Raw genomic sequence first — 15,411 nt, forward strand, 5'->3', positions numbered from 1 at the left:
GCTTCCATTCTATTTAGAGAGAAAATCAAGGAATTATCTAGGGTGATGGATTTCCCGGATCAAAGTTGTCTCTAGCTCTTCTTATTGGAGCTATGCTTTCTTCTCTTGTGCAAATCTCGTGCAGCAATTGAGGCTAGAGCATGCTTGAGGCATATTGATTGAATCATGCAACCATCGACAAACCTTATAGATAGACTAAAACGAGAAGGTAGATTAGTAGTCATGGACAATAAGACCCTTGGCAAGCCCATAGGTCCATAAGGCAATAACATATACCCATCAACCAAGATGAGTCATAACAAGGCCATAAGGCCTTAGCGAAGGCCTAATTGGCAGAATCAAATAACTATGAGGCCATAAGACCATAGCTAAGGCCTAATCATCCAAGTTGGCTGAAACAAAAAACTATAAGACCATAAGGCCTTAGCAAAGGCCTAATAATCTGAATGAATAATTGTAAGGCCTAATCAACCAGTTCGGCTAAAACGAATAACTATGGGGCCTCAAGGCCTTAGCGAAGGCCTAATTGGATGAAACGAATAACTATGAGGCCATAAGTTTTTAACGAAGGCCTAATCAGCCAAATGAATAACTATAAGGCCATAGTGATAAGCATTGAGCAGCAAGCCGCCAGCTCCCGCCATCACGTCGTTGTTGCCCTCCGTCCCCGTTCGAACTGCCGCTGCGCCAGTCCTCCCCTCCCCCCGCCTGCGCCAGTTCCCCCCCCCCCCGCCCTGCACCAATCATTCTCCCTCCCATTCGACAACCCTCCCCCTCCCCCCGTTCGACAGTCCTCCCTCCCTCCCGTTCTCCCCCCTCCCATTCACCAGTTCTCCCCCCCTCGCCAACCCTCCCCCCCGCCGCCGCCTGTCCTACGGCCCCCTGCTCGTTCACCACCTACCCTGCCCCCCCCGCGCCCGCTTCGTTTGACGCGCCACCCCCAACTGCTCGCCCCCGTCCTGATAGCTAGCGCCTGCCCTGTCTGGCCACTGCCAGCGTGCCCCTCTGCCCCGCCCGTCGTCTTGGGACACACCACCCCCCGCCTCCACCCTCCCTCACGGCACTGCTATTTTCCCCACGCTGCTTGTCCCCCCCCCCCCTGCGCTCTACCTTTCCCCCGCAATCTCGGCTTCGTCCGGCAAACGTACCACCCCCCCACGCGGTACCTATCGTAACCCGACATCCACGGCATCCAACACCTCCCCACCGCCAAAATAGTAAACCCCCCCCCCCCTTGCCATTATCCGACCCCAGCCCCCACCCTCCAGTTGCTCCCTCCATCCGCAGCAACATTCCCCCTCAGGGAGCACCGCAACGTGACTGGTAGCTTTTCAAAAGGGACGCGCAATGGAAACCTCTGGTCAAACGCCGATGCACTCAGTGAGTGCCCCCCAGTCAAACACCTCGCGCGTCGTCCTCTTTGAGGAGTAGCTCTTAGCCATCTAGGCTAAAGAGCTGGAGCTAAAGGAAAGAGCGATTTATGGTCAGGTAGTAGGACACTCCCCAGCCAAGGCCCAACTTCGGGATTGGGTTCATTCCACGCTGTGCATCAGCACAGCAAAGATTGTGGAGGCGGTTCTAATGGGCCAAGGGATCTTCATGGTTCGGCTCAGCTCAGTAGACGCAGCTCAGGAGTTACATGCCAGCTCACCCTATGCATCCACGAAGGGGGTCATTTACATGGTCCCTTGGTACAGTGGCTTCACTGTGGATGCATTTGCACTCCACAATAGGTTTCTTCGGCACCCGGTCACCCTTCTCTTTCCCGGCCTGGCAATAGAGTATCGCCAGTTGGTGAAAGACTTTGGACGGCTCTTCGGCACGGTCCTTCTCATGTCCTTCGCTGACGCAGTGATAGCTGTAGGAGTCCCAAAGGTACAGGTGGTTGTGAAAGAGGTTAAGAATATCCCACAATTCCTAGAGATTGGGGTAGGCGGACACTCCTTTAGGTAGCAAGTCATTGTGACTGGGCAGCCAGGGCAGTGCCTGCGGTGCCATGACTTTGGGCACCAGGCAGCAAAGTATACGCGCTTTGGTGCTAGGATGGCTCTGCCGACATGCCCACACGTGGATGCAGACGGTTTCACACGAGTACAGAGATGACAGAGAGGGAGACGACAGGGGGGAGCGACGCAGGGAGAAGGTGGGCGAGCGACGTCCCCTCGGCAGAGCACTCCACACCCTGTCCCACCCAGCAAAGGACTGCAGCCCCCCACATCCACCACCCGCGCCACAGACTGCCTCGCCTGAGTTCCCACAGCCCCCACACCCACCCCCCTCTACATCCCATACCCCCTCCCCCCAACTAACCCTGGCCCACAGCCCCCCCTTTCCAAGGCCACCAGTCCCCCCCATACACCTGCCATGCATCCACCACCCGCGCTACAAACTGCCTCGCCTGAGTTCCCACAGCCCCCACACCCACCCCTCTCTACATCCCATGCCCCCCCCAACTGACCCTAGCCCACAGCCCCCCCTTTCTAGGGCCACCAGTCCCCCCATACACCTGCCATGCATCCCTATCCATCCCACCATCCCTCGATCCTCTTCCCCCCCACCACCTCCCCTACCGAGCACCCCCCCTCCCCGATCCACACCCAGTTTAGGTGGTCCCCCCCAGTCCCACCCCCCATCCTCCCACACGAGGTGATGAGCCAGACATACCTACTTCCTCCTCATACCAGCAATCCTCCCCCTCCCATACAGCCACCAGCTCATCCGCCCCTACCGCCCGCCATACCTTCCCAAGACAAGCACAGTTGTTGCCACAAGAGTTCTTCAACAGTGGCCCATGGTTCTACTTGAGAGTTGCGGAGCGCGGAGAGTTCCCAATACCTCTAGAGGTGGGGATCTTCGTGGTTCATAAGTCAAGCAAGGGCAAGGTCCATCTACTAGCACCACCGAATGGACCAAACTACGCCTTTTTTCTTCAGTCCTCTCACTCAGGGGAGTGGACGACTACATACATAAAGGAGTTGAAGAGTCAGGTGGCGGATCACATCTCCCACTGGATGGGAGATGAAGGATTAGCATTGTTTGCACAACACTGGCCTAGGTGCATGATGGACATTAACTGGTGGGCTGGTGCCAAGGTCCCACACTTGAGCATTATCTTTCGAGCCCCTCCACACTGAAGAGCTCTGAGGGACGTGATCAAGTGGCCCCTAGCACAGGCGCGGCCCGTTTCTACCAGTGTACCGAATCATGACTCTCAGCATGGCTGATAGATGCATTGATAGTACCACCTGGAGCATCTATCACCCCTATGGTCCAGCCGAGGGCCAGCATGGGGGACTGGAGTTTGCCATCCAGACCGGCAGCAAAGCATAGTTGCATGCCTCACAGTTTCTCCTCCTCATCAGCGGCCTCCATACCAAATAGATGCCTTTTCGATCAGTCACAGGTTTCCCCATGAGTTTACACCTAGCATCCCGAAATGTGAATAGCCTCCATTACAATGGGGCACATGGTTCCAGGAAGTTGATTGTTAGGCAAGAGCTGCAACAGCCTGCCCTGGCCGGACGGATCGACATCTTGCTTCTACAGGAGCACAAGCTCACCCCCACCCAGGCCCAGTGGGTAGGGAAGGTGCTGCCATGCAGCTCGCACACTTATTGGGAGTACGCCATAGGTGCCCACGGCAGGAGTGGAGGTGTATGCACCTCTATTGGCCCAAGTCTCACCGCCTATGTACGAGACCATGGGAGGATAGTGGCAGGGAGGGTTCTATGGGTCAGATTGGATATTAGGGACTCATGCCTTGGAGTCCTCAATGTCTATGCCCCTACTACGGAGGTTAGGAAACGCAGTAGGTTGCGGGTGGAGATCGCAGATGGACTCCCAGGGGTGGACTCCTGGATCGTTGGAGGAGACTTCAACAATTTGTAGGCTATGGAGGACCAGCAGGGCAAAGGCACTAACTACCACGGCATGGTTGGGGAGGAGCAGGATGCATGGGAGGTCTTTTTGCTGGCAGTCAGAGCACGCGATACCTGGAGAGACCCTGCCTTTCATAGGAGGGAGAGATCGTTGGACTTCTCTTGGGGATATAAGCGGCTAGGTGGAGTTCTGCTGGAGCGGTTGGACAAGTTTTATGTGGGAGAGTGGGGAGGTTCTCGTGGAGGCTAGATTGAGCAGTTGGCAGGCACCACATTGTCCAATCACTGCCCGGTTCTCCTAACACTTGACCCCCTAGCATCCGCCCTAGACACGATTGTGTCAGATCCCCGACTCGATCTATAGGAGGGACGAGGTGACGAGACAGATAGAGCAGATCTGGACCAGAGAGTGGGGCAGGAGGGACTGGATAGCAGAGAAGGTTGTAGAGGTCCTAGCAGAGTCGAGCAGAATCTGCCAAGAGGTCTTGAGATACGACGGCTTCATGACATGTGCCTCAGGAGTACAGCTGTCCCAGGACATCGAGGCCCTTCACAGAGGCAGCTCACAGACTTCTTTGCAAAGGAGACTCAGAAGACTTCAATACAGTTACAGCCACAATCCACACGAGAGCCTCTCTCACCGCCACAGTCCACACACAGATAAGGAGTATTGATTGATCGAGCCGTTCAGTTTTGCCGATCCAGACGTCCTAGGCCTCGGCACAGACACCAACGACACCTTCATAGGCCGATACAAGGGATTATTGCTCGGGCTAGAGCTAGGTCCTCCATACTCACATAAGACTATACCATTTGGAGCTCATTGTTACTAGATAGAGCTCTATGTTTTACACATAGCTATAGTTAGCTTCCTTTCTTATTTTGCTTTGTGCTACATACATATTTTGCCCAGATAGTTGTACCATCATACACATGATTGTAACTCATGGTCTCATAGGTCATTTTGGCCTTTTGTAGACGTTAATATATCATTTCATTTGTCTCCCCAGCTTGCATTTCCAGCACACTCTCTCTCTACACTGCCATCTGCATCAGGTTGAGCCACACACACGCTGCATTTATTGTTTTTCGACACTCAAAGGCCACCTTGCTGCGATTCAGGATCCGTTCAGAGTACGACATACTCTCCAGCTCATTACCTATGCCTTGATCCTTGAGATAGAGGAGAGGTTCAGTATTCATGCATTGTAGTGTGTTTGCTGCATGAGCATTGTATATTTAGTAGTCATATCACTTCATTCATTCTCTGTGTTCATTGTCTCTGAGTTACCCTAACCCTAACTATGTTCGTCTATCAGTCTATGCTTTGTGGTACGGTGTTATTTGTGCTTCTGTGTTAGGGTATTTCTTCACACCCTCTAGTCCGCATCTATAAAGGCTTCATCTCTTCGTATGGCATGGCCAAACACCGTACCAATCTCAAACAAGTAAGGAGTGCAATCGTGGTGCCATCTCCAGAGTGTAGATTAATGGTGACCTTCAACCCATCTGTTGAAGTACACAAATAAGGGCACAACATCTACTGCACTAATGGTAAATGCTGCCTCTATTTTCTATAGTGAGTTGAACTGACATCAACAGCACCACTTCCCCAGCAGTATCACTCGAGTAACCTTGGCTGAGGTGACAATGAGAACCACTTGGAGTTTTTAAGGATAGGAATGGGGGTGTGATCTCCAACCAGTCTGCAGGCTAGAGATGATGCCTCAAGGGCCATCACTCTGTCCTTGAGTGCAAGCTCTATGTTTGGAGCAAAGCAAATCAGTAGGTAAGCATTAGCTGAGGGTATGCAGGGGGCTGCACTGAGTCCCCTAGCAGTGATGGTGGACTTGCTGTGATCTTGTAAGTCTCACTCACCCCATGTGTTTCTGCTTTTTTAGTCCCTACATGTCTGGTTCTGTCCTTGCTGTGGTGCTTCTAATTCATGGGTAAAGGTTGTGTGAGAGGAGAAACAGCAGTAGCTGCGGTGAGGAAGCGGATGAAAGCTGCTAAGGTCAAGGAGGCCAGTGCCGACGCTTCCATCACCGGACAGAAGGGAGCACCTAGCATGTGTGCGAAAAGGCCGTGGGTGGTGGTGCTGTATTGGAAACAGAGGGTTTGGCCAGCATTAGCATGGCTGGTTGGGCTAGTCGATAGATCTGGTATAGGCTGAGCTAGGATAAGCTGGAGTGTATAAAAGAGTTAGGAGACATGCTGGTGGATTGAACAATAAAAGACAGTTGGAAGATGGAGGGAAGGATGCATGGTGCATGATGGACAGAAGGTCGAGGTGAACCTAATTATGATGCAGGAAAAGGCTGTGTTCAATGATTGCAGTGTAGGGAGCAGGCAGGGAAGACTGGAAAAGTTTCTGGGAAGGGACTAGTAGTTGAGCAGGATAGATGCAGTTTAGGGAGAGGACTAATGGGGCTAGTGGGTCCAGGAGGGCAGGCTGAGCAGAAGATGGGGGAGAAGACTAGTGCAGAGAGGCTGGCTGGGCTGGCAGGCAGGGCAGGATGGCAGGAGTTCAGGGAAAAGGGCTATTGACATGGCAGGCAGAGGAGGAAAGGTAATGATGGTTCAGCTTGAGGCAGCCGGACCAGTAGAGCAGTATGGCTTTTAGTAGCTCATCCGTTCCTTGGCTTGATTTTCTCCTCCTAACATCCATTCTCTAACATATGTACAACATTTCAGCATCTATGCCAAAAGAAACATAAGAATCAGAGTGTACATGCCCAAAACCAAATCTTAGAATGGGAATCTACATGAACATAAGGAAACATAAGAATCAGAGTGTATATGGCCAAAACAAAATCTTAGAATGGGAATCTACATGAACATATATACATATCATATTCCCATCTTTATGAAACATGCATAAATGATCAGAGAAAAAACAGCCTGTACACATCAGCTATAGAAAAATTTAGTTTCTTATTTCAAATCACCTTTAAAAAAGGCAACGTAGCAATAACAAATTGGCGATAACCAGAAAAATCTTGGCATGGGTTTCCTGTTAAGAACCTGTCTAGAAACAACATTAGGGAGTCAATCTTTTGACAACACTACTCTACTAATATTCTTAATGCAGAAATGATTAACATAGCATTAGATAATATCAAATATCTACTATTCACTCAAGATCCAGACCTCAACCAAAGAGGTATTAATTGTTCTTATCTGCAAAGGATCCCCGAAGAGTAATTAGCTCATAATCCCCCTATCTTTCCACATTAAAATTTACAACAAATTAAGGAATTACAGACATACATGCAGAGTATTAAAAATTGCTGTCAGCCTAGCTTAGCGACACAATTGCGACACAAAAGATTGATGCCACCCTTGTCTATGATCTTGTAGTTCTCCTTCATGCAGCTGAAGAAGGCCATCCATTGGAACTTGGATGCTTCAAGGGTGCATTATATCAGTTCAACATTAGCAATTTGGAGGCAAAAACCCCAATTTTGCTAGCAACATGTTGGAATTCAGTTCCTACAGCATACTTCTTCCTCTCCTTTTCAAATATTTTTGCATGGAACTACAAGGATCTTCCAGGCATTCACCCTCAATATGACCAGCACCACATGCCACTCCAAGATTATGTCCACCCACTACATGAAAGAGCTTATAAACTTAATGCTAAGTATGTATTAGAGGTCAAGCAAGAATTGATAAATTGCTTGAAACAAAAATTATCACTTCTATAAAAAACTTAAAGTGACTTGCACTTTTTTGCAATTGTTCTCAAAAAAATGGAAAATTTTGAATACGTGTTGATTTTAATGCACTAAACAAGGTCTCTATCAATGGCAGCTTTCCTTTACCCTACATATATAGAGTACTAGAGGATGTGGCTGTTAGCCGTTGGCCTATAGCCGTTGGCCTTTAGCCGTTGGCCTATAGCCATTGGCCTAATGCACTATGTTTGCCCTTAACATGGTTTAGAACCTTAGTCACAGTTGTTCTATGTGTAAAGCAGTCTTAAAATGCCTCATGAAGTGCAGTTTGTAGGTAGTTGAAAAATGTGACCTGAGGAAGTAAAGTGTGTCTTTCTCACATATGGATCATCATTCTTGATAACAACCAGTTGTATGCTGGAATTTCTTGCTTAGCAATACAACATGACAATGGGCGCCATTATTCATATCTCTATTTATCTTATTTCCAACATATACTCCCATTTCTATCTCTGATTTGCCATTGGGTGTTGTAGAGTGTAGTTCTATGTTCCTATGCCATTATTTCTGAGCTTCTTACTAGGTGCTTGATAAGGTATTAGGTATTTTTTGCATTGCCTGATGCAGTTTACTCTATTCCTGTATGGGGCAGTTCAGTCCTATTATGCATTCGGCATAGATTTGGAGCTAAAATACTTTGGCAACCCTACCATGCTTTCCTAAACCTCTGGTGTGGAAGTTTAACAAAAAATGCCTCCAATTGATGCCGGAAATTTGAAGCTTTGTCAAAAACGACCCTGTTTTAGAGAAGAAAACCTAATTTCGTGTATGCAATTTGAAAGGTTTTTTGAGTGCAGGTCGTATTATTCTTCCTCTAATCCTACAATTGCTTCTCTGTATTTCCATGCTGAAATGCCAATAAAAATGACAAAGGGTTGATGGTGGAAATTTGAGGTTTTTGTATGAAGCAAAAATATATTTTCAAAAGCAAGATGATACAATCCTACCTTTGTTGTGCTGCATTTTTGGTTCTAAAGCTTGACCAAAAACATCTTTGTTTGATGTTAGAACTTCAAAATTTGTGCAAAGACTTGAAGCGTAAACCAACTGCTTGAGGTAACATGATGCAGTCTAAGGCCTTATTTTGATCTTGTGGAGTATATGTTAGAGAATTACTCGTATAAGTCAAATGTCATTGTGACCAGGAGCAAATCTAGGTAACTAAGAGAAGTGTGGGTAAAGAAACAGCAGCAAGGGAAAGTGAGTAATGATAGTGGAGCAGAGGGAGGACTCAACACACTGAATGAAGACCAATTTTCAAACTACAAGGATACTTATGGAGATGCGGATACCTCAGGTATCGCAACAGTATACCAATCCCCTACAACATCCACGATATCTCCTACAACTCCTCTCACTCCATCAAGTATACCAAGCTTGCCAGATGATGAGGAAGACAATATTGTTACCAGGGAATCAGGATACTCCTCCTAACCATGCACTGGAATGATCGTAGCATATAGTGCTAGGGAGGACAATCTCGCTGTGGAACAAAGAACTTCCAATACAGAAGTCCTTGAAGTTCAATCCTTTATCTCCACTAAGGAAGCCCGAGTTAGCAGTACACAATGAATGCTAATTAGCCGGTCAATCCTAAGGTAAGAGCTTCAAAATTTTCTGGCACGAAGGGAGAAGACCCAGATTGCCATGAGGCTCAATTTGAGACATGGTGGATTGCAAGTGGCTTGAATACTATGTATGGGTATCAAGTTAAAAGGCAAAAAGTTTCAAAAGAAAGGCCATGGATTGGTATAGTACGTATGACACTACTTATTTTTCTACATATAATGCACTTAAATATGCTTTTCTTAGCAGATATAGAAAGCATAAAACTGCTACAGATGTCTTGAAGAAGTTGAAATCGATGAAGCAGACATCAAAGCTCGTACAGGACTATGCACAAAAGTTTAAAAAACTTTTAAATAGATTAGATGTTGCAGATAGGACATCTTATTTTGTCAAAGGGTTGGATAAAACTATTGCGAGTGCAATAGCCAATGTGGAATTGCAAGAAAATGCTACAATTGATGTGTTGGCCAAGGCTGCCCAAAGGGTTGATATGAGACTTGGCAAAAGCAAGTGTAGGAAGAAAGCAAGGATATGTCCAATTTTGATTGGGAGAATTCAAATTCTAAAAGTAGCAGTAATTATGAGGCCACCTCATCAGGTTCAAATTCAGATATGGAGTCAAGTGACTCGGAGGATGAGAGAGGAAAAAGGCGGCAAAAACACCGGAAGAAAAAGTCTAAGAAAGGCAAAGAAGCTTCTAAGGATAAGAAGGAGAAAGAAACAGAAGAAAATATAGTATTAGAAAAGTGGTTGGAAAAAAAATTTAAGAAACAGTTGCTAGACATGGGAGTTATTAACACTCCTAGGGACGTGAAGTCATGTAGCACCGCTGGCAACACCAGTAAATCAAATTGCACCCGAGATGGCACAACAACATGGATTTAGAGGATTCAGAAGGAAGGGTCAGTCCCCCTAAGCAATGGGGTAGTGACCAACTGAGGCAGTGGAATAATGCCCAACAAAGGCAAAAAGGGCCTTGCTACTACTATGGCAGACAAGAACATAGATCAAGACCTAACTGTGAGATATGGGTATGCCACAGGGCTGAAAAGGGGATGCAGACCAGAGAGCAGAAAGAAATGCAAACGGCAAGACCACCCCGTGGACAGCGACCAACCACTAAGACCTATAGCAGTGGTCTTAGTGGAAATACATGGACAGGTCACTAAGGACCGGGTAGTAGGCCAGCAACTGGAGCACGTAAACATGGAGGTTTTTCAAAAAGACGTGCCAAGTGAAGGTGTTTTAAACAATGGTCAACATGGGTTTGAGCCACAGGTAGGCTATTATTGTTCAAATGGTATAATTGTGGAAGATTGTCCAAAGAAGACACCAATTTTCGCCATAACTAGAGCTAAAGCTAAGCACAAGATAGATTGCCAGGAGCAAGAGAAGGCTAGGGAAGCAACCTCTAAAGAAATTGAAAAGTTGCAAAAGAAGAAAGAGTCCAAACAACTGAGCTCCATAGAATTGTTGTGTGAAGTACACGAGTGTCACTCCCAACAGGCAGAAAAACAACAGCAATTGCCACTTAGAGGGCTGCAAGATAGTGGCCAGCAACAAAGTTTAAATCAAGATGATTACTCTCAAGCTTCACACGAGTTATTTGCAGCTTTAGTCAAATCCTCTTTTGTGGTTCACCTTGGAATAGATCCTTGACCTAATTCCAAGATTTAAGAAGAAACTCTTAGAGAATATTATGTTGAATCAAGGAAAGGTATGGCAGCAGCATGTGGAGGAACAAAAGAATATTTTAGATTGTCAACTTGTGATCCCTACGCAGGCAGAGGTGGTAGATTATAAAGTTCATACCATTTGAGTAGTTGGGTATGAAATTTGATGATGTATTATTAGATGGTGGTTTGGGAGTCAACATTATACCTGAAGAGTTGTATCTTACACACAAGTTACACGGACTTGTCCTAGCACCATTTCAAGTTAAGATGGCTAATCACCAAGACTACAACGTTCGGGGATCTTGAAGAATCAACTCATTTGAGTTGCATGGTTAAAGTTTCAGGTAAGCTTTGTTGTTTTGCACATGAAAGGATTAGGAGATTCATATAATATGTTGTTGGGAAGGCGTCGGCTTAGATTATCCAAATTAAAGTAGGACTCAGGTGCAAATACAATCATTATTCCTCATGGTGGTAAAGAGGTCAAACTATCTACAGCTAATCAAGTAGTATTGCAGCCTCAATACCGTCCATTGGTTGCTCTGACAATAAATGTGGCATCCGAGATTGAAGACGATGAAGAACTCTTTTTAAGAGCTGACCCTACCATTATACCAATGTTTGAGGGGGATATGAAGAAGATCCTATCTAAAGACGATGTATTTACAGTAATACCACTATAGAAAGCACCTATACCGTTGCAAGCAGAAGGTTTACCGCTGCGGGTAGAAGGCAACCGTTGCAGGCACAACAGGCTCATTGATGTAGGCAAACACAGACTTGATACAAGAAAATTGTAACATGATGCAGCAGACTACTAAAATGGATAGAGAAAATAGAAATTGTTCTAAGGGAAGTCAAGGACTTAATCTAGAGACTTGCAAAGAGCAAGAAAATAATTCATCAAAGATAGAGGAAACTCTTGATAGAGCCAATTAGCAAGCTATTATTGATGTTGAATTGAAATATGAGCACACTATGAGTAAGTTAGCAAGAGTGTTGGAAGATGATGTTCATGAAGTGTATTTGGATGTTGGTTCAAATTCTCAACCAATTAAGATGAGTATTTTTGTGGAGGAAGGCTTCAAGAAGCAATTGTTTCAGTTATGCAAAAAATTCTAGGATATTTTTCCATGGGACTATACTCATATGAAGGGATTTTATCCAAAGGTGTGTCGGCATAAGATCAATTTGAAGGCATATGCTAAACCTATAATGCAAAAAGGATATCGTATGAATCCAAATGATGCTAAATAGGTAAAGGAAGAGATTGATAAATTGCTTAGAGTTGGCTTTATAAAGACTGTGAATGAAGTCACATGGTTGTCACCCATAGTGGTGGTACCAAAGAAGAATGGCAAGATAAGAGTTTGTGTAGACTATAGGAAATTGAAAGCAGCAACTATCACTAATCCATTCATGGATTCTTTGTTGGATGATGTAGCAGGTCATGAAATTTATAGCTTTCTGGATGGTTTTTCAGGATACAATCAAATTCGAATGCATCTGGATGATATGGATAAAACCGCTTTTATAACGGAATGGGGAGCATTAGTGAGTATAGTTATGAATTTCGGGTTAAAAAACGGACCATCAGAGTATCAAGGAGCAGCACACAAAACATTTGACCCATATCTTACTACTTTATGAGAGTTTTCATTGATGATTTATGTGTATTTGGTAAGAAGGTAGATCACCTTCAGCATCTTGGACTATGCTTTGAAAGACGCTGTCAATTTGGGATGTCTCTTCATCCCTTTAAATCAGTTCTGGCTGCTAAAAGAGGAGTTCTTTTGGGTCATATTATTTCGCAGGAAGGTATAGCTATAGATCCAAGGAAAATTCAGGTTGTTCAAAAGGCATCAGTACCTACAACAATTCAAGAGGTGATGCACTTTGTGGAGCAGGTGAAGTGGCATAGTAGGTTCTTCGGTATTTGGCTCATATCTATGCTCCCCTCATTTTACTTACTAAAAAGGGAGGGTGGAGGCATGATCAGGACAAACCTTTTACTATACTAAAGAAGATGCTTGTAGTGGCACCAATTTTGCAACCTCCGCAATGAAAGATCCCATTTCATGTATTTGTTGATGCCTCTGACATTGCAATGGGTGCAGTCTTAATGCAGGAAAAAGCTGCAGGTTGGTTTATGTCAAGAATCGCGTGGTGGGGGGACTTGCTCAAGATGCTGCACCGAACACACACAGAATGCACAAGGAGAAGCTCACTCAAGAGACAAGAAGAGAGATGGAAGCCAAAACGTTTTCTTGCTGGTTTCTTCTTCTTCTTCCACACACTTTACAATGTACACAAAGTATAGATAAGATACAACATAAAAGAAAGTGGCCTACTAAGTCAAACAATGCATAACCGATTACACTAGTCGACTGGCGCTGTAACTATGCTAGCTGTAAATAGGTGTAACAACCTGAATATAATAAGTAATGAGTCAGTGGCTATGTGAGAGTCATAATGACCACCGACGTGCTAAGTGTAGACGTGTGGACCCATCTAACCAGGGGTCCATCATCAATGTCCGCATGTGTTGAGCTTGTCATCTCAACACTCCCCCTCAAGCTCAACTGCATCTCTGCAACTCCAAGTAAGCTTCAAAACTTTTGAAGCTTCTCTGTACCCAATGCCTTCATGAAGATGTCAGCTATCTGATCCTATGTGCTGACATACACCAAATCAATCTCACCTGCTAGTACCTTCTCTCTCAGGAAGTGGTAGTGTACCTCAATATGTTTTGTCCTGGCATGGAACACAGGGTTCCTAGCCAACTGTATACTGCTCATGTTGTCACAATAAATGACAACTAGACCTTCCACCTGCACATCTAAATCAGCCAATAACTTTTGTAGCCATACTACCTCACATGCTGCTGCAGCAGCACCTCTATACTCAGCCTCTGTACTCGACAAAGCAACTGTAGGTTGCTTTTTGCTGCTCCAAGTAACTGCTGCACTACCAAGAGAGAACATGTATCCGCTGGTAGATCTTCTATCTGACATACTATCAGCCCAATCTGCATCTGTGTATCCAAACACCTGTACATCTGTACCTGCCTCATAGAAAAGTCCAGAATGTAATGTGGACTTCACATATCTCAATATGCGTCTGACTGCATCCAAATGTGGCTTTCTAGGTACTTGCATAAACTGACTCACAAGACTAACAGCGTAGCTCAAGTCTGGCCTTGTAATGGTCATGTAGATCAAACTCCCCACTATCCTCCTGAACATAGTAGGGTCTTCTATCTCATCCCCAACATCAGCACTCAACTTTACATTCTGCTCCAATGGGACTGAAAGTGGTTTGCATACTGTCATACCATACTTGGACAACATATCCAAGCCATACTGTCTTTGGGACAGCCATATACCATCATCACATATGATCACCTCAATGCCAAGGAAGTACCTTAGCTCACCTAAATCCTTCATCTCAAACTTCTTCTTCAAAAAGTCCTTGACTTCAGCAATCCCACTATCACTATCACCTGTAATAATCAAGTCATCCACATAGATGACTATGATGACCAAACCTGCATCTCCCTTTCTCACATAAAGTGAGTGATCAGCATCAGAAACATAAAAGTCAATATTGACCAGATACTCTCTGATCTTGTCAGACCATGCTTTAGGTGCTTGCTTGAGCCCATAGAGCGCCTTCTTCAACCTGCACACATACGTGGGATGCTCTAAATCTTCATAACCTGCTGGCTGATCCATATACACTTCTTCCTGCAAATCACCATGCAAGAAGGCATTCTTCACATCCATTTGCTGCAACCTCCAACCTTTGGCTGCTGCCAAAGAAATCACACATCTGACAGTTGTCATCCTAGCAACTGGACTGAAGGTTTCTTCATAATCTATTCCATATGTCTGGGCATAGCCTTTTGCAACCAGCCTAGCTTTGTACCTACTAATAGAACCATCTGCATTGTGCTTAATCTTATAAACCCACTTACAACCAATAGCTTTCTTGCCCTTCGGCAATGATACTAGATCCCAAGTCTTATTAGCCTCTAATGCAGCCATCTCCTCATTCATTGCTGCATCCCAATGAGTATGACCAAGAGCATCCTTAAAGCAAGTGGGCTCAGCATCCTCAACTATTTTCACCATATAAGCATAATGGTGAGCTGCATAACCTTCGAAACCAAATCTTTTAACAGGGTATCTGACCCTGCTAGTTCTGTGTACCACCGGATCACTCAATGGAGCCTTTACATTACTATGAGCTCTCTGTACACCTGGTGTCCTGATAGAAGGAATACCAAGCTCATCATCCAAGCTCTTTGAGCCACTGGAGTCTCCATCAAGAACTGCATCAATGCCATCTGACACTTTATTCTTTCCTTTTTCTTTACCTGTAGTGCTACTAGATGCACCTGAAGATATAGAGCTACTCAGTCTCCCAGACCATGGACTACCAGATGATGTCTTTGGTCCACTAAGAGTCCGTGATTCTTGCTTTTCAGCCTGCACATGAGTGTCATGATCATCATCATCATCCAATGCATCACCACTAGATGCATACCAA

At 45.5% G+C, this 15,411-nt stretch overlaps 1 protein-coding gene across 3 annotated transcripts in view; it reads right to left on the reverse strand.

Moving 5' to 3' along the window:
• Positions 1-15,411, reverse strand: part of LOC148027593 (uncharacterized) — a 177,837-nt gene that overhangs the window by 90,208 nt on the left and 72,218 nt on the right. For all 3 annotated transcript variants that reach the window (XM_087688924.1, XM_087688925.1, XM_087688926.1), the window contains one exon: positions 6,827-6,902. In XM_087688924.1, coding sequence (XP_087545050.1) covers positions 6,827-6,902 — 76 coding nt within the window. The remainder of the gene's footprint in view (positions 1-6,826; positions 6,903-15,411) is intronic.

The sequence above is a fragment of the Lygodium microphyllum genome, chromosome 12 (assembly GCF_053477565.2).
Source record: "Lygodium microphyllum isolate KBCC chromosome 12, Lygodium_microphyllum_v1.1.10, whole genome shotgun sequence".
Taxonomy (NCBI): Eukaryota; Viridiplantae; Streptophyta; class Polypodiopsida; order Schizaeales; family Lygodiaceae; genus Lygodium; species Lygodium microphyllum.